Below are 18,849 nucleotides of genomic sequence, written 5' to 3'. Positions count from 1 at the left end.
TTGAATGATGAAGAGGTTTAGCCAAATGGTGGAGGCACAAGATTCAAACTCATGTCAGCCAGAACCCAAAGTGTGTTAGGGAGTGGATGGGTGGATGTAAAAGGAGAACCCGTGAAATGTTTGCTGAATGAATGAATGGGGTGTGTGTGAGTGAAGAGATGTGGATTCAGAGCCTGGGATTCAGAAGAGGAGGGAGAGGGAGAAGGAGGGAGCCCCGAAGTCTGAATCTGCTCATGCAGCAAATATTTATCAGGTGCCTACTATGTGCCCAGCACTGTTCTAGGGCACTTGGAATTAGTGGTGAACAACACGGTCTCTGCTCCAAGGGGCTCACATTGTTGTGCAGAAAACAGAAGTGAGCAAATAAACACAGAAGATCATTTCCCATGGTGCTGAGAGCTGGGATGAAAATAAAACAGCGTGGCAGGGAGGAGGCAGGTTATGTGGGTCTGGAGGTGTTCCTGGAGAAGGGGGCGTGAGGCGTGACCACCCCCTTCCTCTCCAGGGGGACTGCCTGCCACGCTCGCAGACACTCATGGTTCAGTGCCCTCCAGGCCCCTGCCTGCCCCAGCATCCCCTGCGCGAAGCTTCGGGCCCCGGGGAGTCTGACCAGTATGCCACCTCCTTGCCTCCTCTTCTTCCTCCTCTTCCTCACCCCCATGGAAGTCAGGCCCCAGGAACCTCAACTGGTGAAGGTGGAAGGTATGTCCAAAGGGCAGAAAGGGAAGGGATTGTGTCTGGAAACTTGAGTTGTGGCTGGGTGTCCTCAGCTGAGTAACTTACCCTCTCTGAGCCTCCATTTTCTTATTTGTAGATTTCAGGGAGGGTTGGAAGGACTCCGCTGGCTCCTCCACTCCCAGCTTTTGGAGTCCTCTGCTCTGTAACCCAGTGCGAGGAGTAACGGGGGCTCAGAGGTCCCCCCACCCATCCCCACACCTCTCTCCCCATCTCTCTCTCCACAGAGGGAGATGACGCTGTGCTGTTGTGCCTTGAGGAGACCTCACATGACCCTGCTCAGCAACTGGCCTGGCGGCGGGAGTCCCCGTCGCTTGAACCCTTCTTAAAACTCAGCCTGGGGCTGCCAGGCCTGGGAATCCACGTGGGGCCCTGGGGCATCTGGCTTTTCATCTTCAATGTCTCTCACCAGATGGGGGGCTTCTACCTGTGCCAGCCAGGGCCCCCCTCCGGGAAGGCCTGGCAGCCTGGCTGGACAGTCAGTGTGGAGGGCAGTGGTGAGGGCCGGGCTGGCCGGGCTGGGACGAGGGCAGGAGGAGAGGAGGGGGGCCACCGTGGACGGAAGAGGTGCGGCGGCCCCAAAGGCGCTGGAGAGAGGGACTGGAGGGGCTGAGGGTGAAACTCAGCTAGGTGGGCAAAGCCTGTGGCTCTGTGGCCTCAGCATGAGCTGCTTCCTGTCCCTCCACGTCTCACTGTCTTCTCTCTCTGTCTCTCTCTCTCCGGGTCTGTGTCTCTGTTTATCTCTGCCTTTGAGTCTCTATCTCTCTCCCTCTCCTGGGTGTCTCTGCATTTGGTTCTGGGTCTCTTCCTAGGGGAGCTGTTCCGGTGGAATGCTTCGGACCTCCGTGGCTGGGGCTGCGACCTGGAGAACAGGTCTTCAGAGGGCCGCAGCTCCCAGCTGTATGTATGGGCCAAAGACCGCCCTAAGATCTGGGAGGGAGAGCCTCTGTGTGGCCCACTGGGGGACAGCCTGAACCAGACCCTCAGCCAGGGTAAGGAGATGGCCTCATCCCAGCCGGGAAGGTGGGGGTCCGGAGACAGGGAGGGGAGTGGAAACTGAAGAGGTGAGACCCGGAGGATCAGGCTTTCCTCGTCTTCTGTCTCCCTGCCCCAGACCTCACCATGGCCCCTGGCTCCACACTCTGGCTGCCCTGTGGGGTACCTCCTGACTCTGTGTCCAGGGGCCCCCTCTCCTGGACCCATGTGCGCCCCAAGGAGACTAACTTCTCATTGCTGAGCCTAGAGCTGAAGGACAATCGCCCAGCCAGAGACATGTGGGTCATGGAGAAAGGTCTGCTGTTGCCCCAGGCCACAGCTCAAGACGCTGGAAAGTATTATTGTCACCGTGGCAACCTGACCATCTCATGGCACCTGGAGATCACTGCCCGGTCAGGTAGAGTTTCTCTGTGTGGGGGTCCGGGAAGAAGTGGAAGCCAGTCAATCTTAGATTCCCCCAGCCTCAGGGCTACTCCCAGCCTTACCCCAAACCCCAACTTCCACACAGAACACTGACTCCAAGTCTTTTTTTTTTTTTTTTTTGATGGAGTCTCACTCTGTCTCCCAGGCTGGAGTGCAGTGGCGCCATCTCGTCTTGGCTCACGGCAACCTCTACCTTCCAGGTTCAAGAGATTCTCCTGCCTCAGCTTCCTGAGTAGCTGGGATTATAGGTGGCCACCACCACACCCAGCTAATTTTTTTTTTTTTTTTTTTTGAGACAGAGTCTTGCACTGTTGCTCAGCCTGGAGTGCAGTGGCGTGATCTCTGCTCACTGTAATCTCTGCCTTCCGAGTTCAGTCAATTCTCCTGCCTCAGCCTCCGGAATAGCTGGAAGTACAGGCACTTGCCACCACCCCCTGCTAATTTTTTGTATTTTTAGTAGAGATGGGGTTTCACTATGTTGGCCAGGCTCATCTCGAACCCCTGACCTCGTGATCCACCTGCCTCAGTCTCCCAAAGTGCTGGTATTACAGGCATGAGCCACTGTGCATGGCCAGGCCTAATTTTTGTATTTTTCATAGAGATGGGGTTTCGCCATGTTGGACCAGGCTGGTCTAGAACTCCTGACCTCAGGTGATCTGCCTGCCTTGGCCTCCCAAAGTACTGGGATTACAGGTGTGAGTCACTGCACCCAGCCTAGACTTCAAATCTTTCTTCCCTTGCTTCCAAGACACTACTTTTCTGGTATTTCACCTACCACTGCGTGCTCCTGCCCACTAGCTCAGATGGAGTCTTCCTTCCTCCCCAACTCCTCCCTCTTGGAGCCATGGGCCCTCTTCTCATCCCTCTCTGCATGCTTTCCCATTTGACCTTGACTCCCAGTGGCTTCTTGGGTCACCATGCCTTGGTGACTCTATTCCAGGCTCCATACTCAGCCATTTCCTGTGCCATTTGATGTCCCATGGACACCTCAGGCTCAACAGATACAAAATCAAACTCAATGTCTTCCCCAAGTATAGTCTTCTTGGTGGCCCTGTGGAAGCAGAGGGCACCACCACCTGCTCCCTTGCCCAGGCTGAGAACTCGGGCATCCTCCCTTTTCCTCACCCTGTCCAGCACATTGGTCACAGTGTCCTGCCAGTTCTCTCTCCTTGACACAATCCTGCCATGCTATCCTGGCCACAATTCTCAAACCCAACTCCAACTTGCACTGCAAACTTGATCCAAGCAATGTGCTGGGTCCCAACTGTAACCTTGCCAACTCAACTCTGCCCTTCACTTTGACTGTGACTATCCTTACTGCAGCAGGAAACTGATCATTATGCTCTCCTCAATCCACGCATTGCCTCTGAATACAGGCATGGATTGTCCAAGATTTGCTCAAAAGACACTGCCCCATGTCCTGTGCCAGGCTCTGTGACAATCCCTGACCTCCTGGGACATAGGCTCCTTCGAGAGAGGAGAGCCTTTTTCACAGCTTGGGACTTTGCGTTTGTCTCTGTCTCTGTCTCTGTCTCTCTCTCTCTCAAAGGAGTTTCACTCTTGTTGCTCAGGCTGGAGTGCAATGATCTCGGCTCAGTGAAACCTCCGCCTCCCTGGTTCAACTGATTCTCCTGCCTCAGCTTCACAAGCAGCTGGGATTACAGGCGACCACCACCATGCCTGGTTAATTTTTTTTTTGTATTTTTAGTGGAGATAGGGTTTCACCATTTTGGCCAGGCTGGTCTTGAACTCCTGACCTCAGGTGATCCCCCCATCTTGGCCTCCCAAAGTGCTGGTATTACAGGCGTGAGCCACCGCACCCGGCTGAGTCTGTGTCTTGCCTCTGAGCCCCAGACTTGTGGTCCTTTGAGGTCTCGGGATTGGGATGTAAGATGCCAGCCTGGGGTCCTCATCTCATAGCCTCTTCCCCCTAGCACTATGGCACTGGCTGGTGAGGACTGGTGGCTGGAAGGTCCCAGCTGTGACTTTGACTTATATGATCTTCTGCCTGGGTTCCCTGGTGGGCATTCTTCATCTTCAAAGAGGTGAGTCATGTCCCCAGTGGATCTGTGCAAACCCTACTCCATCTTCCCCAGGATAAGCCCGCTCTGGTCAGTCTGACAACCATTTTCCTTTCCTTCCATCCCTCCCAGCAAGACCCAAGAATCCTGTTCCCCCCATCTCCCTCTAGCCTCCCTCAAACTTCCCAAGCCTCTTGCAATTTTTCTTTCTTTCTTTTTTTTTTTTTTTTTTGGTGAGACAGGGTCTCCTTCTGTCACCCCAGCTGGAGCGCAGTGGTGCAATCTCAGCTCACTGCAACCTCTGTCTCCTGGCTCAAGTGATTCTTCTGCCTCAGGCTCCTGAGTAGCTGGGATTATAAGCGTGTGCCACCACACACAGCTAATCTTTTGTATTTTTAGTAGAGACAGGGTTCTGCCATGTTGTCCATGCTGGTCTTGAACTCCTAAGCTCGGGCAGTCTGCCAGACTCAGCCTCCTAAAGTGCTGGGATTATAGGTGTGAGCCACCACTCGAGGCTCCCTTGAATTTTTTTTTTTTTTTGAGACAGATAGTTTGCTCTGTTGCCCAGGTTGGAGTGCAATGGTGCGATCTCAGCTCACTGCAACCTCTGCCTCCTGGGTTCAAACGAGTCTCCTGCCTCACCCTCCTTAGTAGCTAGGCTTACAGGCGCCTGCCTTAGTAGAGACTAGGTTTCACCATGCTGGCTAGGCTGGTCTTGAACTCTTGACCTAAGGTGATCCACCTGACTTGGCCTCCCAAAGTGCTGGGATTACAGGCAGAAGCCACCACGCCCGCCCAGCCCCCTTGCAATGTGAACTCCCATCTCCTCTGTTGAACCAACTGACCTCCCCAGCACCCTGCCCCCCAAATCCTTACCATACCAAGCAGCCCCTCCTCTGATCACTCCCTTTAACTCCCACCAGCCCTGGTCCTAAGGAGAAAAAGAAAGCGAATGACTGACCCCGCCAGGAGGTAATGCAACCGGTTCCCTCCCCAGCACCCTCCACCTTCACTCTATGCCTTGCACTTAATATTTCCTCTGCCCGAGGGGTCTTTGCTCCGTCTCTACTGTTTCAAATACTGCCCAACCTCAAAGCCCAGCTCCAAAGCTACCTCCTCTGTGAAGACCTCCTTGGGAATCATCATCCCAGACTCCTCTATTGGCTGTCCCAGCACAGAGGAGCTAATCACAAGTGATCACGTTTAACCTCTGAAGGCCTGGACAGAATTTTGAGTGGGTCCGCCATTCCTTTCCAAGTCAGCCCTCGCCGTGCACCTTCCCTTCTCCCTCCAGGTTCTTCAAAGTGACGCCTCCCCCAGGAAGCGGGCCCCAGAGCCAGTATGGGAATGTGCTATCCCTTCCCACACCCACCTCAGGCCTCGGTAAGAGGCACCGCCCCTCCAGCCTATATAGTTCCGCCCCAGAGCCAGGACTCCACCCCTACTCTCCCCATCCCTCCCATCCGCTGTGCGCCAAGCCTTCTGGAGCTCGGAACTCCGCCCCCGGGATGGGGAGTCCCACCCAGATATGAGCCCCGCCCCTAGAAGCAGGCCCCGCCCCAGGGCGTAGAGCCCCGCACCCAGGACCCCGAGCCTGAAGTCCTGTTCAAAAGCAGAACCTTGCCCCAGAACTGGAGGCCCTAGATTTAGATCCCGCCCCATGGTTCATGGCCAGGTTCCTAGACTCAAGAGTTCATTCGCAGAGCCCAAAGCATCCTCTCCACGTGCCCTGCCGCGCGGATCCTTAGCCTTGACCGCCCCCATCTCTTCTGATCCCTCCTTACAACGTCCCTCTCGCCAGGACGCGCCCAGCGTTGGGCCGCAGGCCTGGGGGGCACTGCCCCATCTTATGGAAACCCGCGCAGCGACGTCGAGGCGGATGGAGCCGTGGGGTCCCGGAGCCCCCCGGGAGCGGGTGAATGACTGGGGGAGGGAGGGGTCGGTCCCCACTGGAGAGGGTTGGAGCGGTCTGTGGCCGGAATAGTGGACTGGGGCATGGAGGAGAGGGGGCTCCTCCCCTCTGACTCGGTTCCCCATCCCCATCCCCATCCCCAAATCCCCAGGCCCAGAAGAAGAGGAAGGGGAGGGCTATGAGGAGCCGGACAGTGAGGAGGGCTCCGAGTTCTATGAGAACGACTCCAACCTTGGGCAGGACCAGCTCTCCCAGGGTAAGGCTGCTCTCCCTCGTGGCCCTCCACGTCTCTGTGGTGAACTGTGGACACCCATGGACACACCTCCTTCTCCTCCAGATGGCAGCGGCTACGAAAACCCTGAGGACGAGCCCCTGGGTCCTGAGGATGAAGACTCCTTCTCCAACGGTAACTTGGGGCCTTTGTGGGACCTCAGAGACTTAGGTGTAATTGCAGCACTGTGATACCCCTAGAAGGGGTCCCTGGAGTTCTCTCTCTCCTGCCGCAGCTGAGTCTTATGAGAACGAGGATGAAGAGCTGACCCAGCCAGTCTCCAGGACAATGGGTGTGTGTGAGAATGATAACAGTCCAGGGGGGAGGTGAAGGATGCTTGGAGGCGAGGAGGAATAGCAACCTCCCTCTTCCCTTTCCAGACTTCCTGAGCCCCCATGGGTCTGCCTGGGACCCCAGCCGGGAAGCAACCTCCCTGGGTGAGAGCTGCTTGTAACCAGACTGCCTTGCCCAGCTTGGATGGCCGGGACTCAGCTCTGACACCAGACCCGACTTTGACCTGACTCTGACCCCAAACCCAAACCCAATCCTGACCTTAAATTTCACTCCTAACTCTATCCTCAACGCTGATCCCCATTCCCCATCCTGACCCCCAGTACTTACCCCCTCCCTAATTGTGAATGTCAACACAGATCTCAATCCAGTACCAGCCTGGACTTGACCTCTGCCTCACCTCAGCCCCAGTGCAGACTGAAACATGGACCTCAGCTCACTCTGCAGCTTCTTCATGACTCTGACTCCCTCCAGTTTTTTTTTTTTTTTGAGACTGAGTCTCACTCTGTCGCCCAGGCTGGAGTGCAGTGGCTCACTGCCACCTCTGCCTCCCAGAGTTTCAAGTGAGTCTCAGGCCTCAGCCTCGTGAGTAGCTGGAATTACAGACGTTCGCCACCACCCCTGGCTAATTTTTGTATTTTCAGTAGAGGTGGGGTTTCGCCATGTTGGGTAGACTGGTCTCAAACTCCTAACCTCAGGTGATCTGCCTGCCTCGGCCTCCCAAAGTGCTGGGATTACAGGCATGAGCCACCGAACCCGGCCATTTCTGTTCTTGACCTCTTCTCTAGCCATAACCTAACCCATACCTAATGCTGAACCTACAGCTAACCAGGGCCCAAAACCCGATGCTGGCCGAATCGCCCCTTCCCAGCACAGCACGGGTGATGCCCCTCACCTTCCTCTGTCCCCCAGTCTTCCTCCTTACTGTAGGCTGTACTTTCCACACCCAAGCCTCCAATTATCCATCTCCGCCCAAGCAGGGTCCCAATCCTATGAGGATATGAGAGGGATCCTGTATTCAGCCCCCCAGCTCCGCTTCATTCGGGGCCAGCCTGGACCCAATCATGAGGAAGGTGGGTACTTCTGCTGCTGTCCCCTTCTGTCCCCTGGGCTGACTTCACCTCCCAGCCCACTTCCAGCACCACCCGTATTCTCCTTGTCCCTGGTTCTGTCCAGATGCAGACTCTTATGAGAACATGGATAATCCTGATGGGCCAGACCCAGCGTGGGGAGGAGGAGGCCACGTGGGCACCTGGGGTGCCAGGTGATCCTCGGGTGGCCAGGTGAGCTGGGACTGCCCCTAGGGAAAGGGGGGAGGGAGGGAGGTAGGCAGGGATGACAGTGGTGCTGGCTGTCAGGGAGGAAGAGGGAACAGGGCTCCTAGGGCCTGGTGGCCAGGGGGAGGGGCTGCTGGACCCCTCCCCATCACTGTTTCTTCTGCATAGCCTGGATCTCCTCAAGTCCCAAGATTCACACCTGACTCTGAAATCTGAAGACTTCAAGCAGATATGATACCAAACTCTGGAGCAATGTTGCTCAGGATGTGTGCATGTGTGTGTGTGTGCGTGTGTGTGTATACATGCCAGTGATACTTCCGGTCCCTTTTTCATTCCCTAAATAAACTCAATGAGCTCTTCCAATCTTATGAAGTAGTCCCCTTGTGTGGGAAGGGAAGGAAAGGCATCTTGAATCCCGTGGAGGAGGGAGGGCTGCCTTCTGCATACAAAGGGCCTTTTCCCTGCGCGGTGGCCCACACCTGTACTCCCAGCACTTTGGGAGGCTGAGGCCGGTGTCTTTGACTTCTTTGTGTTTCTCCTGCCTGTGGCAGTCTCCTGGGTTCCTGGGCCCCTACCGACAACCCCTGGGGCCAGCTTGCTTTGGCTCCTGGCACAGTATTACAGGCTACACAAGTTTCTATTTTATTTATGAGTTCCTCAGAACAGGTTTCTGCACCAGAGGTTTGGGCTGACTCCACGCCTATACTTGGGTCAGCCTTGGAGTTCTGAGTGCCTGGATGGCCTTTTCCATCCATTGTCTGTCAGGTGGCTCACTTCTACATTGTGTGCCAGGGCCTGGGGATGGATTTTTTTTTTTTTTTTTTTTTGAGAAGGAGTCGCCCAGCTGAAGTGCAGTGATGCCATCTTGGCTCACTGCAACCTCTACCTCCTGTGTTCAAGCAATTCTCCTGCCTCAGCCTCCTGAGTAGCTGGGATTACAGGCACGCACCACCACGCCCAGCTAATTTTTGTATTTTTAATAGAGACTGGGTTTCACCATATTGGCCAGACTGGTCTCAATCTCCTGACCTTGTGATCCACCCGCCTTGACCTCCCAAAGTGCCGGAATTACAGACGTGTGCCACTGTGCCTGGCCAAGATTTTTCTTTTTTTGAGATGAGGTCTTGCTCTGTTGCCCAAGCTGGAGTACAGTCGTGTGATCTTGGTTCATTGCAACCTTTGGCTCACTATAACCTCTGCCTCCTGGGTTTAAGCAATTCTCCTGCCTCAGCCTCCCAAGGAGCTGGAATTAGAGGTGTAGGCCACCATACCAGCTAATTTTTATATTTTTAGTAGAGATGGGGTTTCACCATCTTGACAAGGCTGGTCTCGAACTCTTGTCGTCAAGTGATCCACCCGCCTCAGCCTCCCAAAGCCCAGAGTGCTGGGATTACCAGCATGAGCCACCGCGCCTGGCCTGTTTTGTTTTTATGAGATGAGGGGCGGTCTTGCTATGTTGCCCAGGCTGGTCTCAAACTCCCCGGCTGAAGAAATCCTCTCTTATTACCACTAAATTTAAGAAAGGGAGAGAGAAAGGGAGGAAGGTGGGGGGGGGAGAGAGAGAATCCTCCCACCTCACCATGCTGAGTAGCTGGGAATACAGGATCTGAGATAGCTGTTTTTTAGCTTCCAGCCTTGTGCAGGGAGCTCAGTTCTGGCTCTCCCCATTTCCTGGGGCCTCAGCCTTGACCTCTGTCCCTATGTGGGCCCTTTTTTATTTGTTTGTTTTTTGAGATGGAGTCTTGCTCTGTCGCCCAGGCTGGAGTGCAGTAGCTCAATCTCAGCTCACTGCAACTTCTGCCTCTGGCTTCAAGCGATTCTCTGCCTCAGCCTCCTGAATAGCTGAGATTACAGGCAGGTACCACCATGCCTGGCTAATTGTTTTTGTATTTTTAGTAGAGATGGGGCTTCCCCATGTTGGCCAGGCTGTTCTTGAACTGCTGACCTCGCGATCCACCTGCATCGGCCTCCCAAAGTGCTGGGATTACAGGTGTGAGCCACTGGGTGTGGCCCCCATGTGGATGTTAAAACTCCAGTCATAGGGGGATTCCTGTATTCCCATAGGCTGATGGACCTCACCGTCCCCACTGCCCCCACCGCTGGGGCTTTGATTTTCTTCCTTATTTTTGGAACCAAAGATTCTGTCTTCCTTTTGATCTTAGCTACCCATTAAAAAAAAAAAAAAGAAAGCAACACTGCTCATTATATTTTGCTTAGTATATGCATGCATTTGGAATACAAACCTCTAGTACTTCTTTAGGCTTGCATCTTGAACACAAGTCTCTGAGACTCCAAAAAAAAAAAAAAAAAAAATCCAGATCATCTGGTGCAGCATTTATCTGCTCCCCACCAGCTGTTTACATTGCCATAATCCCCTACCTCAACCTTTAGCTAAAATAAGCTCTCACATGGCTGTAATCCCTGCCATTCCCTATTGCCTTTCTCCCAGCCTGCTTCATTTGCCTCAGTTTCCTGCCTGTCTGAAGCATCTGAGCCTGCCCTAGTGAAAACATCCTGCCAGTCAGGCATGGTGTCTCATGCCTGTAATCCCAGCACTGAGGGAGGCCAAGGCCAGTGCATGGCTTGAGGCCAGCAGTTTGAGATCAGCCTGGCCAATGTGGTGAAACTCCATCTCTACCAAAAATACAAAAAAATTAGCCAGGCATGGTGCTTGTGCCTGTAGTCCCAACTACCTGGGAGGCAGACGCATGAGAATTGCTTGAACCCAGGAGGTAGAGGTTGCAGTGGGCCGAGATGGTGCCACTGCACTCCAGTGTGGGTGATAGAGTAAGACTCTGTCTCAAAAAAAAAATAAATAAATAAAAGAACACATCCTGTCTTCCTGGGGTTGGATCCATGTCCAAGTCATCTCTGTGCCTCTGCTACCTAGCTGGGGGATGAGAAAGGTCAGGGAATGAGTGGGCGAGGGAAGGTGGAGGAGTGAATGAAAGGCTGTGGGAAGTGCTGATGGGCTCTTTATGCATTCGGGGTGCAGAGGAAGGTGCAGAGGAAGGAGACTGTGGGTTCTGCCACTCTGGGGAGTCTCCCAGGAAGTTGAAGTTGGAATAGAGGTGTGCTGCCTCCCTCCAAGTGCCCTGGAATCAGACAAGCTGGTTTTGTTTTGTTTTGTTTTTAGATGGAGTCCGGCTCTGTCACCCAGGCTGAAGTGCAGTGGCACAACTTCGGCTCACTGCAGCCTCCACTTCGCAGGTTCAAGCTATTTTTTTTTTTTTTTTTTTTTTGAGACGGAGTTTCGCTCTTGTTACCCAGGCTGGAGTGCAATGGCGCGATCTCGGCTCACCGCAACCTCCGCCTCCTGGGTTCAGGCAATTCTCCTGCCTCAGCCTCCTGAGTAGCTGGGATTACAGGCACACGCCACCATGCCCAGCTGAATTTTTGTATTTGTAGTAGAGACGGGGTTTCACCATGTTGACCAGGATGGTCTCGATCTCTTGACCTCGTGATCCACCCGCCTCGGCCTCCCAAAGTGCTGGGATTACAGGCTTGAGCCACCGCGCCCGGCCACAGGTTCAAGCTATTCTCCTGCCTCAGCCTCCTTTCTCCTGCCTCGGCCTCCTAAGTAGCTGGGACTACAGGCATGCACCACCATGCTCAGCTAGTTTTGTTGTTGTTGTTATTTTAGTACAGACAGAGTTTCACCAGGTTGGCCAGGCTGGTCTTAAACTTGTGACCTCAGGTGATCTACCTGCCTCGGCCTCCCAAAGTGCTGGGTTTACAGGTGTGAGCCACCGTGCCTGGCCCAGACTAGCTGGGTTTGTGTGAGTCCCACTCCACTCCTTTTCAACTGGGTGACTCAAGCTCTCTGCGCTTCAGTTTCCTGGTCTGTACAATGGACCATGAAATAATAATTAAGAAAATGAGAACAGGCCAGGCACAGTGGCTCACGCCTGTAATCCCAGCACTTTGGGAGGCCAAGGCGGGTGGATCACGAGGTCAAGAGATCGAGACCATCCTGGTCAACATGGTGAAACCCCGTCTCTACTAAAAATACAAAAATTAGCTGGGCATGGTGGCGCGTGCCTGTAATCCCAGCGACTCAGGAGGCTGAGGCAGGAGAATTGCCTGAACCCAGGAGGTGGGGGCTGCGGTGAGCCGAGATCGCGCCATTGTACCCCCCCGGGGGAAACGAGGGCCTCAAAAAAAAAAAAAAAAAAAGAAAATGAGAACATTATTAATGAGTCTTAAATGACACGTAAAACACACAACAGTGCCTTAGCAAAGATTCAAACATAACCTCTTATTATTATTTGACATCCTTTTTTTATTTTTTCAGACAGGGTCTCATTAGGCTATGCTAGGCCAGGTTAGAGGGTGATGGCACAATCATAGCCAACTGTAACTTTGAACTCCTGAATTCAAGTGATTCTCCCACCTCAGCCTCCCAAGTAGCTGGGACTATAGGTCTGCACCATCACACCCAGCTAGCTAACTCTCATATTTTTTGATAGAGAAGGGGTTTTGCCATGTTTCCCAAGCTGGTCTCAGCTTCCTGGCCTCAAGTGATTCTCCCACCTCCATCTCCCAAAGGGCTGGGATTACAGACATGCGCCACTGTGTTTGAACCATTTAGCATCTGTTGAGGACCTACTGTGTGCCAAGAGTAAGAAGGCACCAAGGCCATTGTGCAGAGAGCCACCTGCCAAAGAAGAAGCCATACTTTAAGGCATCTCAACTTCCTGTCTCACGACTTGTTTCTTTGGCAGGGCGTTGACCATTTTTAGCTCTTTTTCTTTATTTAAAAAATAAATAAATAAATAAAGACGGGGTTTCACCATGTTGATCAGGCTGGTCTTGAACTCCCAACCTCAGGTGATCTGCCCACCTTGGCCTCTAAAGTGCTTGGATTACAGGCATGAGCCACCACGCCTGGCCCATTTTTAACTCTTAAAACAATTAAAAAAAATTTTTTTTTGGGCCGGGTGCAGTGTTTTTTGGGCCGGGTGCAGTGGCTCATGCCTGTAATCTCAGCACTTTGGGAGGCTGAGGTGGGTGGATCACCTGAGGTCAGACGTTCAAGACCAGCCTGGCCAACATGGTGAAAGCTCATCTATACTAAAAATACAAAAGTTACCCAGGCATGGTGGTGCACACCTGTAATCTCAGCTACTTAGGAGGCTGAGCCAGAAGAATCTCTTGAACCTGGGAGGCGGCGGTTGCAGTGAGACGAGATTGCACTACTCTTTTTTTTTTTTTTTAATTTAATGAGACAGGGTTTCACCTTGTTGGCCAGGCTGGTCATGAACTCCTGACCTCAGGTGATCCGCCTGCCTCTGCCTCCCAAAGTGCTGGGATTACAGGTGTGCGCCACCGCTCCCGGCTTGAGATTGCACTACTGCATTCCAGCCTTGGCAACTGAGTGGGACTATATCTCAAATAACAACAACAAAAATAAAAACAAAAACAACAACAAAAAAAGATGAGGTCTCGGCTGGGCTCAGTGGCTCATGTCTGTAATACCAGCATTTTGGGAGGCCGAGGTGGGCGGATCACAATGGCAAGAGATTAGGACCATCCTGGCCAACATGGTGAAACCCCGTCTCTACTAAAAACACAAAAATTGAGTAGGGTGTGGTGGCTCACGCCTGTAATCCCAGCACTTTGGGAGGCCGAGGCGGGTGGATCACGAGGTCAAGAGATCGAGACCATCCTGGTCAACATGGTGAAACCCCGTCTCTGCTAAAAAATACAAAAAATCAGCTGGGCATGGTGGTGCTTGCCTGTAATCCCATCTACTCAGGAGGCTGAGGCAGGAGGATTGCTTGAACCCAGGAGGCGGAGGTTGCGGTGAGCCGAGATCGCACCATTGCACTCCAGCCTGGGTAACGAGTGAAACTCCGTCTCAAAAAAAAAAAAAAAAAAAATTAGTCGGTCGTGGTGGTGGGTGCCTGTAATCCTAGCTACTAGGGAGACTGAGGCAGGAGAATCGCTTGAACAGGGGAGGCGGAGGTTGCAGTGAGCCAAGATCGCACCATTGGACTCTAGCCTGGGCAACAAGAGTGAAATCCATCTCAAAAATAAATAAATAAATGAATAAAAATACAAAAATTAGCTGGGCGTGGTGGTACGCACCTGTAGTCCCAGCTACTTGGGAGGCTGAGGCAGTAGAATCACTTGAACCCGGGAGGCGGAGGTTGCAGTGAGCTGAGATTGTGCCACTGCACTCTAGCCTGGTGACAGAGTGAGACTGTCTAAAAATAAAAAGTTTAAAAAGATGAGGTCTTGCTCTGTTGCCCAGGGTAGCCTTGAACTCCTGAACTCAAGCAATCTTCCCATCTCAGCATTCCTACTAGCTGGTTCTTACAGGTGCACTTTCAGCTCTTGAGCAACGTTTGGGGAAAGAAGAATTGAAAGTTTCAGACTCTCAAGGCCACCTCCTGCTTGCAGTTTGCAGTGGCCTCCGCGGGGGTGCCCAAGGCTGACTACAGAGAGGGGCTGAAGGCTTCCTGGGGCTGAGAAGTAGGTGGAGTCCAGTAGCTGTTCTCCGTTCCCTGGAAAACAGCTCCACCTGCTGGCGGTTGTGCGCCTGCAGTCCTGACCTTGGCCGAGTCTGCACGGGGAAGGGAAGTGCGTGCTGAACCAGTTCGGGGCGCTTGGAGTGGACATCGGAGCCGCGGTGGGGATGGAGGCGTATGGGATAGGACCCGGGGAGGGGTCGTGATGCCGTTCTGGGTGGATGTGTGAGGCCCGAGTTTTGTGAGCCCCGTGGGTGCGCCAGCAGCATGTGGTATTGGGTGTGTGCCGTGTGGGTATCCTGCGCTGCGTGTGGCGTGGGATGTAGGTGTGAAGCAGCAGGGGGTTATGCGGTTGAAGGCAAAGTGGGAAGTGTGAAGTGTTGAAGGGGCGTGTTTGTGTTGTGTTGGGATGTATGTTGTGCAGGAATTGCCAACGCCATGGATGTGTGGAGGGCGTGTAGTTTCTGAGGTGCACAATATTGTTGGTAGAAGGTGTTGGCGAGTGTGTTCCGGGAAATATAATTATGAAACAAAATCTCCCAACCCAGCACACTTCTCCACAAAGATAGTAGAGATGGAAAACAGTTTTATTATTATTTTTGGTTTAAAAGATTTAGGACTGGCTTGGTGGCTCACGCCTGTAATCCCATCACTTTGGGAGGCTGAGGTGGGCGGATTGCCTGAGCTCAGGAGTTCGAGACCAGCCTGGGCAACATGGTGAAACCCCGTCTCTACTAAAATACAAAAAATTAGCTGGACATAGAGGCGAGCGCCTGTAGTCCCAGCTACTCGGGAGGCTGAGGCAGGAGAATCGCTGGAACCCAGGGGGCGGAAGTTGCAGTGAGCTGAGATCGCGCCACTGCACTCCAGCCTGGGCGATAGAGCAAGTCTCGGTCTCAAAAAAAAAAAAAAAAAAAAAGATATTTTTATTTTTATTTTTTTAGAAACTCGATGTTTATTTTCCGTGAATCTTATATGTCGCTTAAGAGCCCACAAAAGAACAGCTTAAGACCATTCAGTGGTTGCTCCTACCCATTCAGTGGCCTGGGCAGTGGGAGCTGCAGACCAGTCTTCCGTGGCAGGCTGGGCGCTCCAGTCTTCAGAAGGGAACTGCTGGATAGGTACAGAGGGCACCTGCCTGCCTTCAGACCAGTCGGCAACCTCAGGCTGAGTAGCCGTGAACTCAGGAGCCGGAGCAGTCCATTCGCCCTGAAACTCCTCCTTGGTCACAGCCTTGTCAGCAGCAGCCTGCTCTTCTTTTTCAATCTCTTCAGGGTCTCTGCAGAAGTAGAGATCAGGCATGACCTCCCACGGGTGTTCAAGGGAAATGGTGCCACGCATGCGCAAAACTTCCCGAGCCAGCATCCACCACATCAAACCCACTGAGTGAGCTCCCTTGTTGTTGCATGGGATGGCAATGTCCACATAGCGCAGAGGAGAATCTGTGTTACACAGAGCAATGGTCGGTAGGTTAACATAAGACGCCTCCGTGAGAGGCTGGTGGTCAGCCCTTGGGTCAGTAACCGCAAGCAGCCGTGGCTCCTGGAAGGCTGCCTGGATCTGGTTGGTGAAGGTTCCAGGAGTGAAGCGGCAGCAATTGGAGTGGCTACAGCGGCAGCAGCCAAACTTCAGCACGGCCCTCTGGCCAGTACTCCTGGAGGATGTAACACTGACATCAGCAGGGTTTTCAATGGCAACAATGGCACCAGCTGCCAGGAGAAGCTTCTCCCAGGTCCTCTTCAGATTTATGATGTAGACGCCATCACTTTTCCTTTTCTAGATATACTGTTCCATCTGGAAGTCAATGTTAGTGCCCCCTAAATGGGTCCCTGCTGCCAGGAACTTAAGGACATCCTCCTCCTTCATTTGCAGGACATCAAGGGCTCCGGACATTGTGAAAGTTTCCCTTTAAGTTATGATGGGAATCCAGTACAACGCCGTATGGAGCCCTCAGCAGGTAGCACGGAAAGGCAAAAAAAAAAAAAAAAAAAAAAAAAAGTTTTAAAATGTATTATCATTTTTTGTAGAGTCGGGGGTTTTACTATATTGCCCAGGTAGATCTTAACACTCAGCCTCAAGTGGTCCTCCCATCTTGGCCTCCCAAAGCCAAAGTGCTAGGATTACAGACATAAGCCACCACACCTGGCCTTAAATTTCATATGCATTTACTTATTTTTAGAGAGAGGGTCTCTCTCCATTGCCCAGGCAAGAGTGAAGTGGTGAGATCATAGCTCACTGCAGCCTTGAACTCCTGGGCTCAATCAGCCTCCCGAGTAGCTAGGGCTACAGGTGTGCATCACCACACCCACTAATTATTATTATTTTTTGTAGAAACAGGGTCCTGCTATGTTGCCCAGGCTGGCCTCGAACCCCAGACCTCAAGTGATCTTCCCACCTCAGGTTCCTGGTGCTGGGATTACAGGCATAAGCCACCATGCCTCAGCTGGTTTTATTATTAAACAAGAATTATTTTTTCTTTTTATTTTGAGAAGGAGTTTTGCTCTTGTTGCCCAAGCTGGAGTGCAACGGCACGATCTCAGCTCACTGCAACCTCCACCTCCCGGGTTCAAGTGATCCTCTTGCCTCAGGCTCCCCAGTAACTGGGATTACAGGTGCCCACCACCATGCCTGGCTAATTTTTTTGTGTTTTTACTAGAAAAATACACCACCGGCCAGGCGCGGTGGCTCACGCCTATAATCCCAGCACTTTGGGAAGCCGAGGCGGGTGGATCACGAGGTTAAGAGATCGAGACCATCCTGGTCAACAAGGTGAAACCTCGTCTCTACTAAAAATACAAAAATTAGCTGGGCATGATGGTGCGTGCCTGTAGTCCCAGCTACTCAGGAGGCTGAGGCAGGAGAATTGCTTGAATCCAGGAGGCGGAGGTTGCGGTGAGCCGAGATCGTGCCATTGCACTCCAGTCTGGGCAACAACAGCGAAACTCCATCTCAAAAAAAAAAAAAAAAAAAAAAAAACGAAAAATACACCACCGTGTTGACCAGGCTGGTCTCGAACTCCTGACCTCAGGCGATCCACCTGCCTCGGCCTCCCAAAGTACTGGGATTACAGACGTGAGCCACCACACCTGGCCAAGATAAAATTTCAAATCCCATATTGTTACAGGAAGAGCAGGTTCGTATGCCCACTGTGCAGTCACAGCTCCATGACTCTGAGACAGCAGGGACGCAGCAGAGAGAGTTTAATGATCGCAGAGGTGCTGAGCGAGGTGATGGGAGGAGATATTCAAATCTCTCTCCAAGCAGTTCTGGGCTGGGCTTTTAAGGGGTTGGTGAGGGTGATGGGCTGGTTTTATTATTGAATACACATTATTTTTTCTTTTTTTGAGAAGTTTTGCTCTTGTTGCCCAGGCTGGAGTGCAACGGCACGATCCCAAGGGGAGGAAATCATCAGGGTGTAGAAGCTGCATTCTGGGGGGAGTCAGCTCATCGTGGGGTCCTTCAGGTCAGCTGAGTCAGCAGTTCCATCAACACCCGAAGGAATATCTCAAAGGGAACACTTAACGTTGTGTAATGTCCAAGCTGTGATCTGAGAGAAGTTAGGGGGAATAATAATCTTGTGACAGGGGCTACATGACTGTGGGACAGCAGGCATCAGGTGCCTATGGGGAAGCAGGTCAGGGAGCAGCTGTCCTGAGATCAATGCTGAGCACGCTGCAAGCCTGGTTTCTGTTCATTTCTCCCTCTCCTTTCTTCCCAAGTTTATAGGGGAGGTTGCAATACCATGTTTTCAAGATAAACAATGACTAGTTCTCAAGTAAGAGGACTTGACAATACCTTTAGTCAAATGTAGTTTGGCTTTTTTTTTTTTTTTTTTTTTTTGCGACAGTCTCCCTCTGTTGCCCAAATCCACCTCCGGGATTCAAGTGATCCTCCTGCCTCACCCTCCCGAGTAGCTGGGAATACAGGTGCGTACCACAGTACCCAGCTACTTTTTGTGTATTTTAATAGAGATGGGGTTTCACCATGTTGGCCAGCCTGGTCTCCAATTCCTTACTTCAAGTGATCCACACTCCTTGGCCTCCCAAATTGCTGGGATTACAGGTGTGAGCCACCATTGCCTGGCCCCAGTCTAACTTTACAATGGTAAGTGGGGAGACTACCTGTGTTAGCCAATTGGCTTGTATGTTAGGGGTGGGTAGACACGAACTTTTCATATCTTTAGGACAGAAAGTAGTCTGCATCTTGGAGCATGACTGAAGCCAGGCTCTTACCCTCCTGGGGGAACTGGGAGACAGGGGAGCTAACTTCCTTGACCCCTGCTTTTTCTCAGGGCTCCCAGGTCCTTGAGTTTCTGAGTTCTGAGACTGGCAAGAGGCTTATGTAGCCATCATAAAGATTTACATATGCTGGGCTGAGTGTGATCACCCTGACCAACATGAAGAAACCCTGTCTCTCCTAAAAATACAAAATTAGCCGGGTGTGGTGGTGC

General features: G+C 52.4%; 1 protein-coding gene and 1 pseudogene across 4 annotated transcripts; one reads left to right on the top strand and one right to left on the bottom strand.

Annotated features, from left to right (window-relative positions):
- Positions 1 to 378: 378 nt before the first annotated feature.
- Positions 379 to 8,291, top strand: CD19 (CD19 molecule). Of its 3 annotated transcripts, none has more exons than XM_032243053.1 (15): positions 379 to 702; positions 963 to 1,232; positions 1,548 to 1,727; positions 1,850 to 2,128; positions 4,089 to 4,199; positions 5,099 to 5,147; positions 5,470 to 5,558; positions 5,977 to 6,090; positions 6,239 to 6,343; positions 6,425 to 6,493; positions 6,594 to 6,650; positions 6,739 to 6,795; positions 7,630 to 7,722; positions 7,826 to 7,932; positions 8,095 to 8,291. In XM_032243053.1, exons 1-14 carry the CDS (start codon positions 615 to 617, stop codon positions 7,915 to 7,917), a joined length of 1,653 nt encoding a protein of 550 aa, XP_032098944.1. In that variant the 5' UTR covers positions 379 to 614; the 3' UTR covers positions 7,918 to 7,932; positions 8,095 to 8,291. The 3 variants fall into 3 exon arrangements, with proteins under 3 accessions (XP_032098944.1, XP_032098943.1, XP_032098945.1); XM_032243052.1 differs by having other exon boundaries at positions 7,627 to 7,722; XM_032243054.1 differs by lacking the exon at positions 4,089 to 4,199 and having other exon boundaries at positions 7,627 to 7,722.
- Positions 8,292 to 15,389: 7,098 nt separating this feature from the next.
- Positions 15,390 to 16,366, bottom strand: LOC116526609 (annotated as a pseudogene). The gene has a single exon (XR_004258218.1). The product of XR_004258218.1 is annotated as a 40S ribosomal protein SA-like (transcript).
- Between the last annotated feature and the right edge of the window lie 2,483 nt (positions 16,367 to 18,849).

Source organism: Sapajus apella, unplaced genomic scaffold (assembly GCF_009761245.1).
Source record: "Sapajus apella isolate SASKATOON/1434 unplaced genomic scaffold, GSC_monkey_1.0 scaffold51, whole genome shotgun sequence".
Classification (NCBI taxonomy): Eukaryota; Metazoa; Chordata; class Mammalia; order Primates; family Cebidae; genus Sapajus; species Sapajus apella.
The sequence above is the reverse complement of the archived record's forward strand: the minus strand, read 5'-3'. Positions and strand labels throughout refer to the sequence as shown.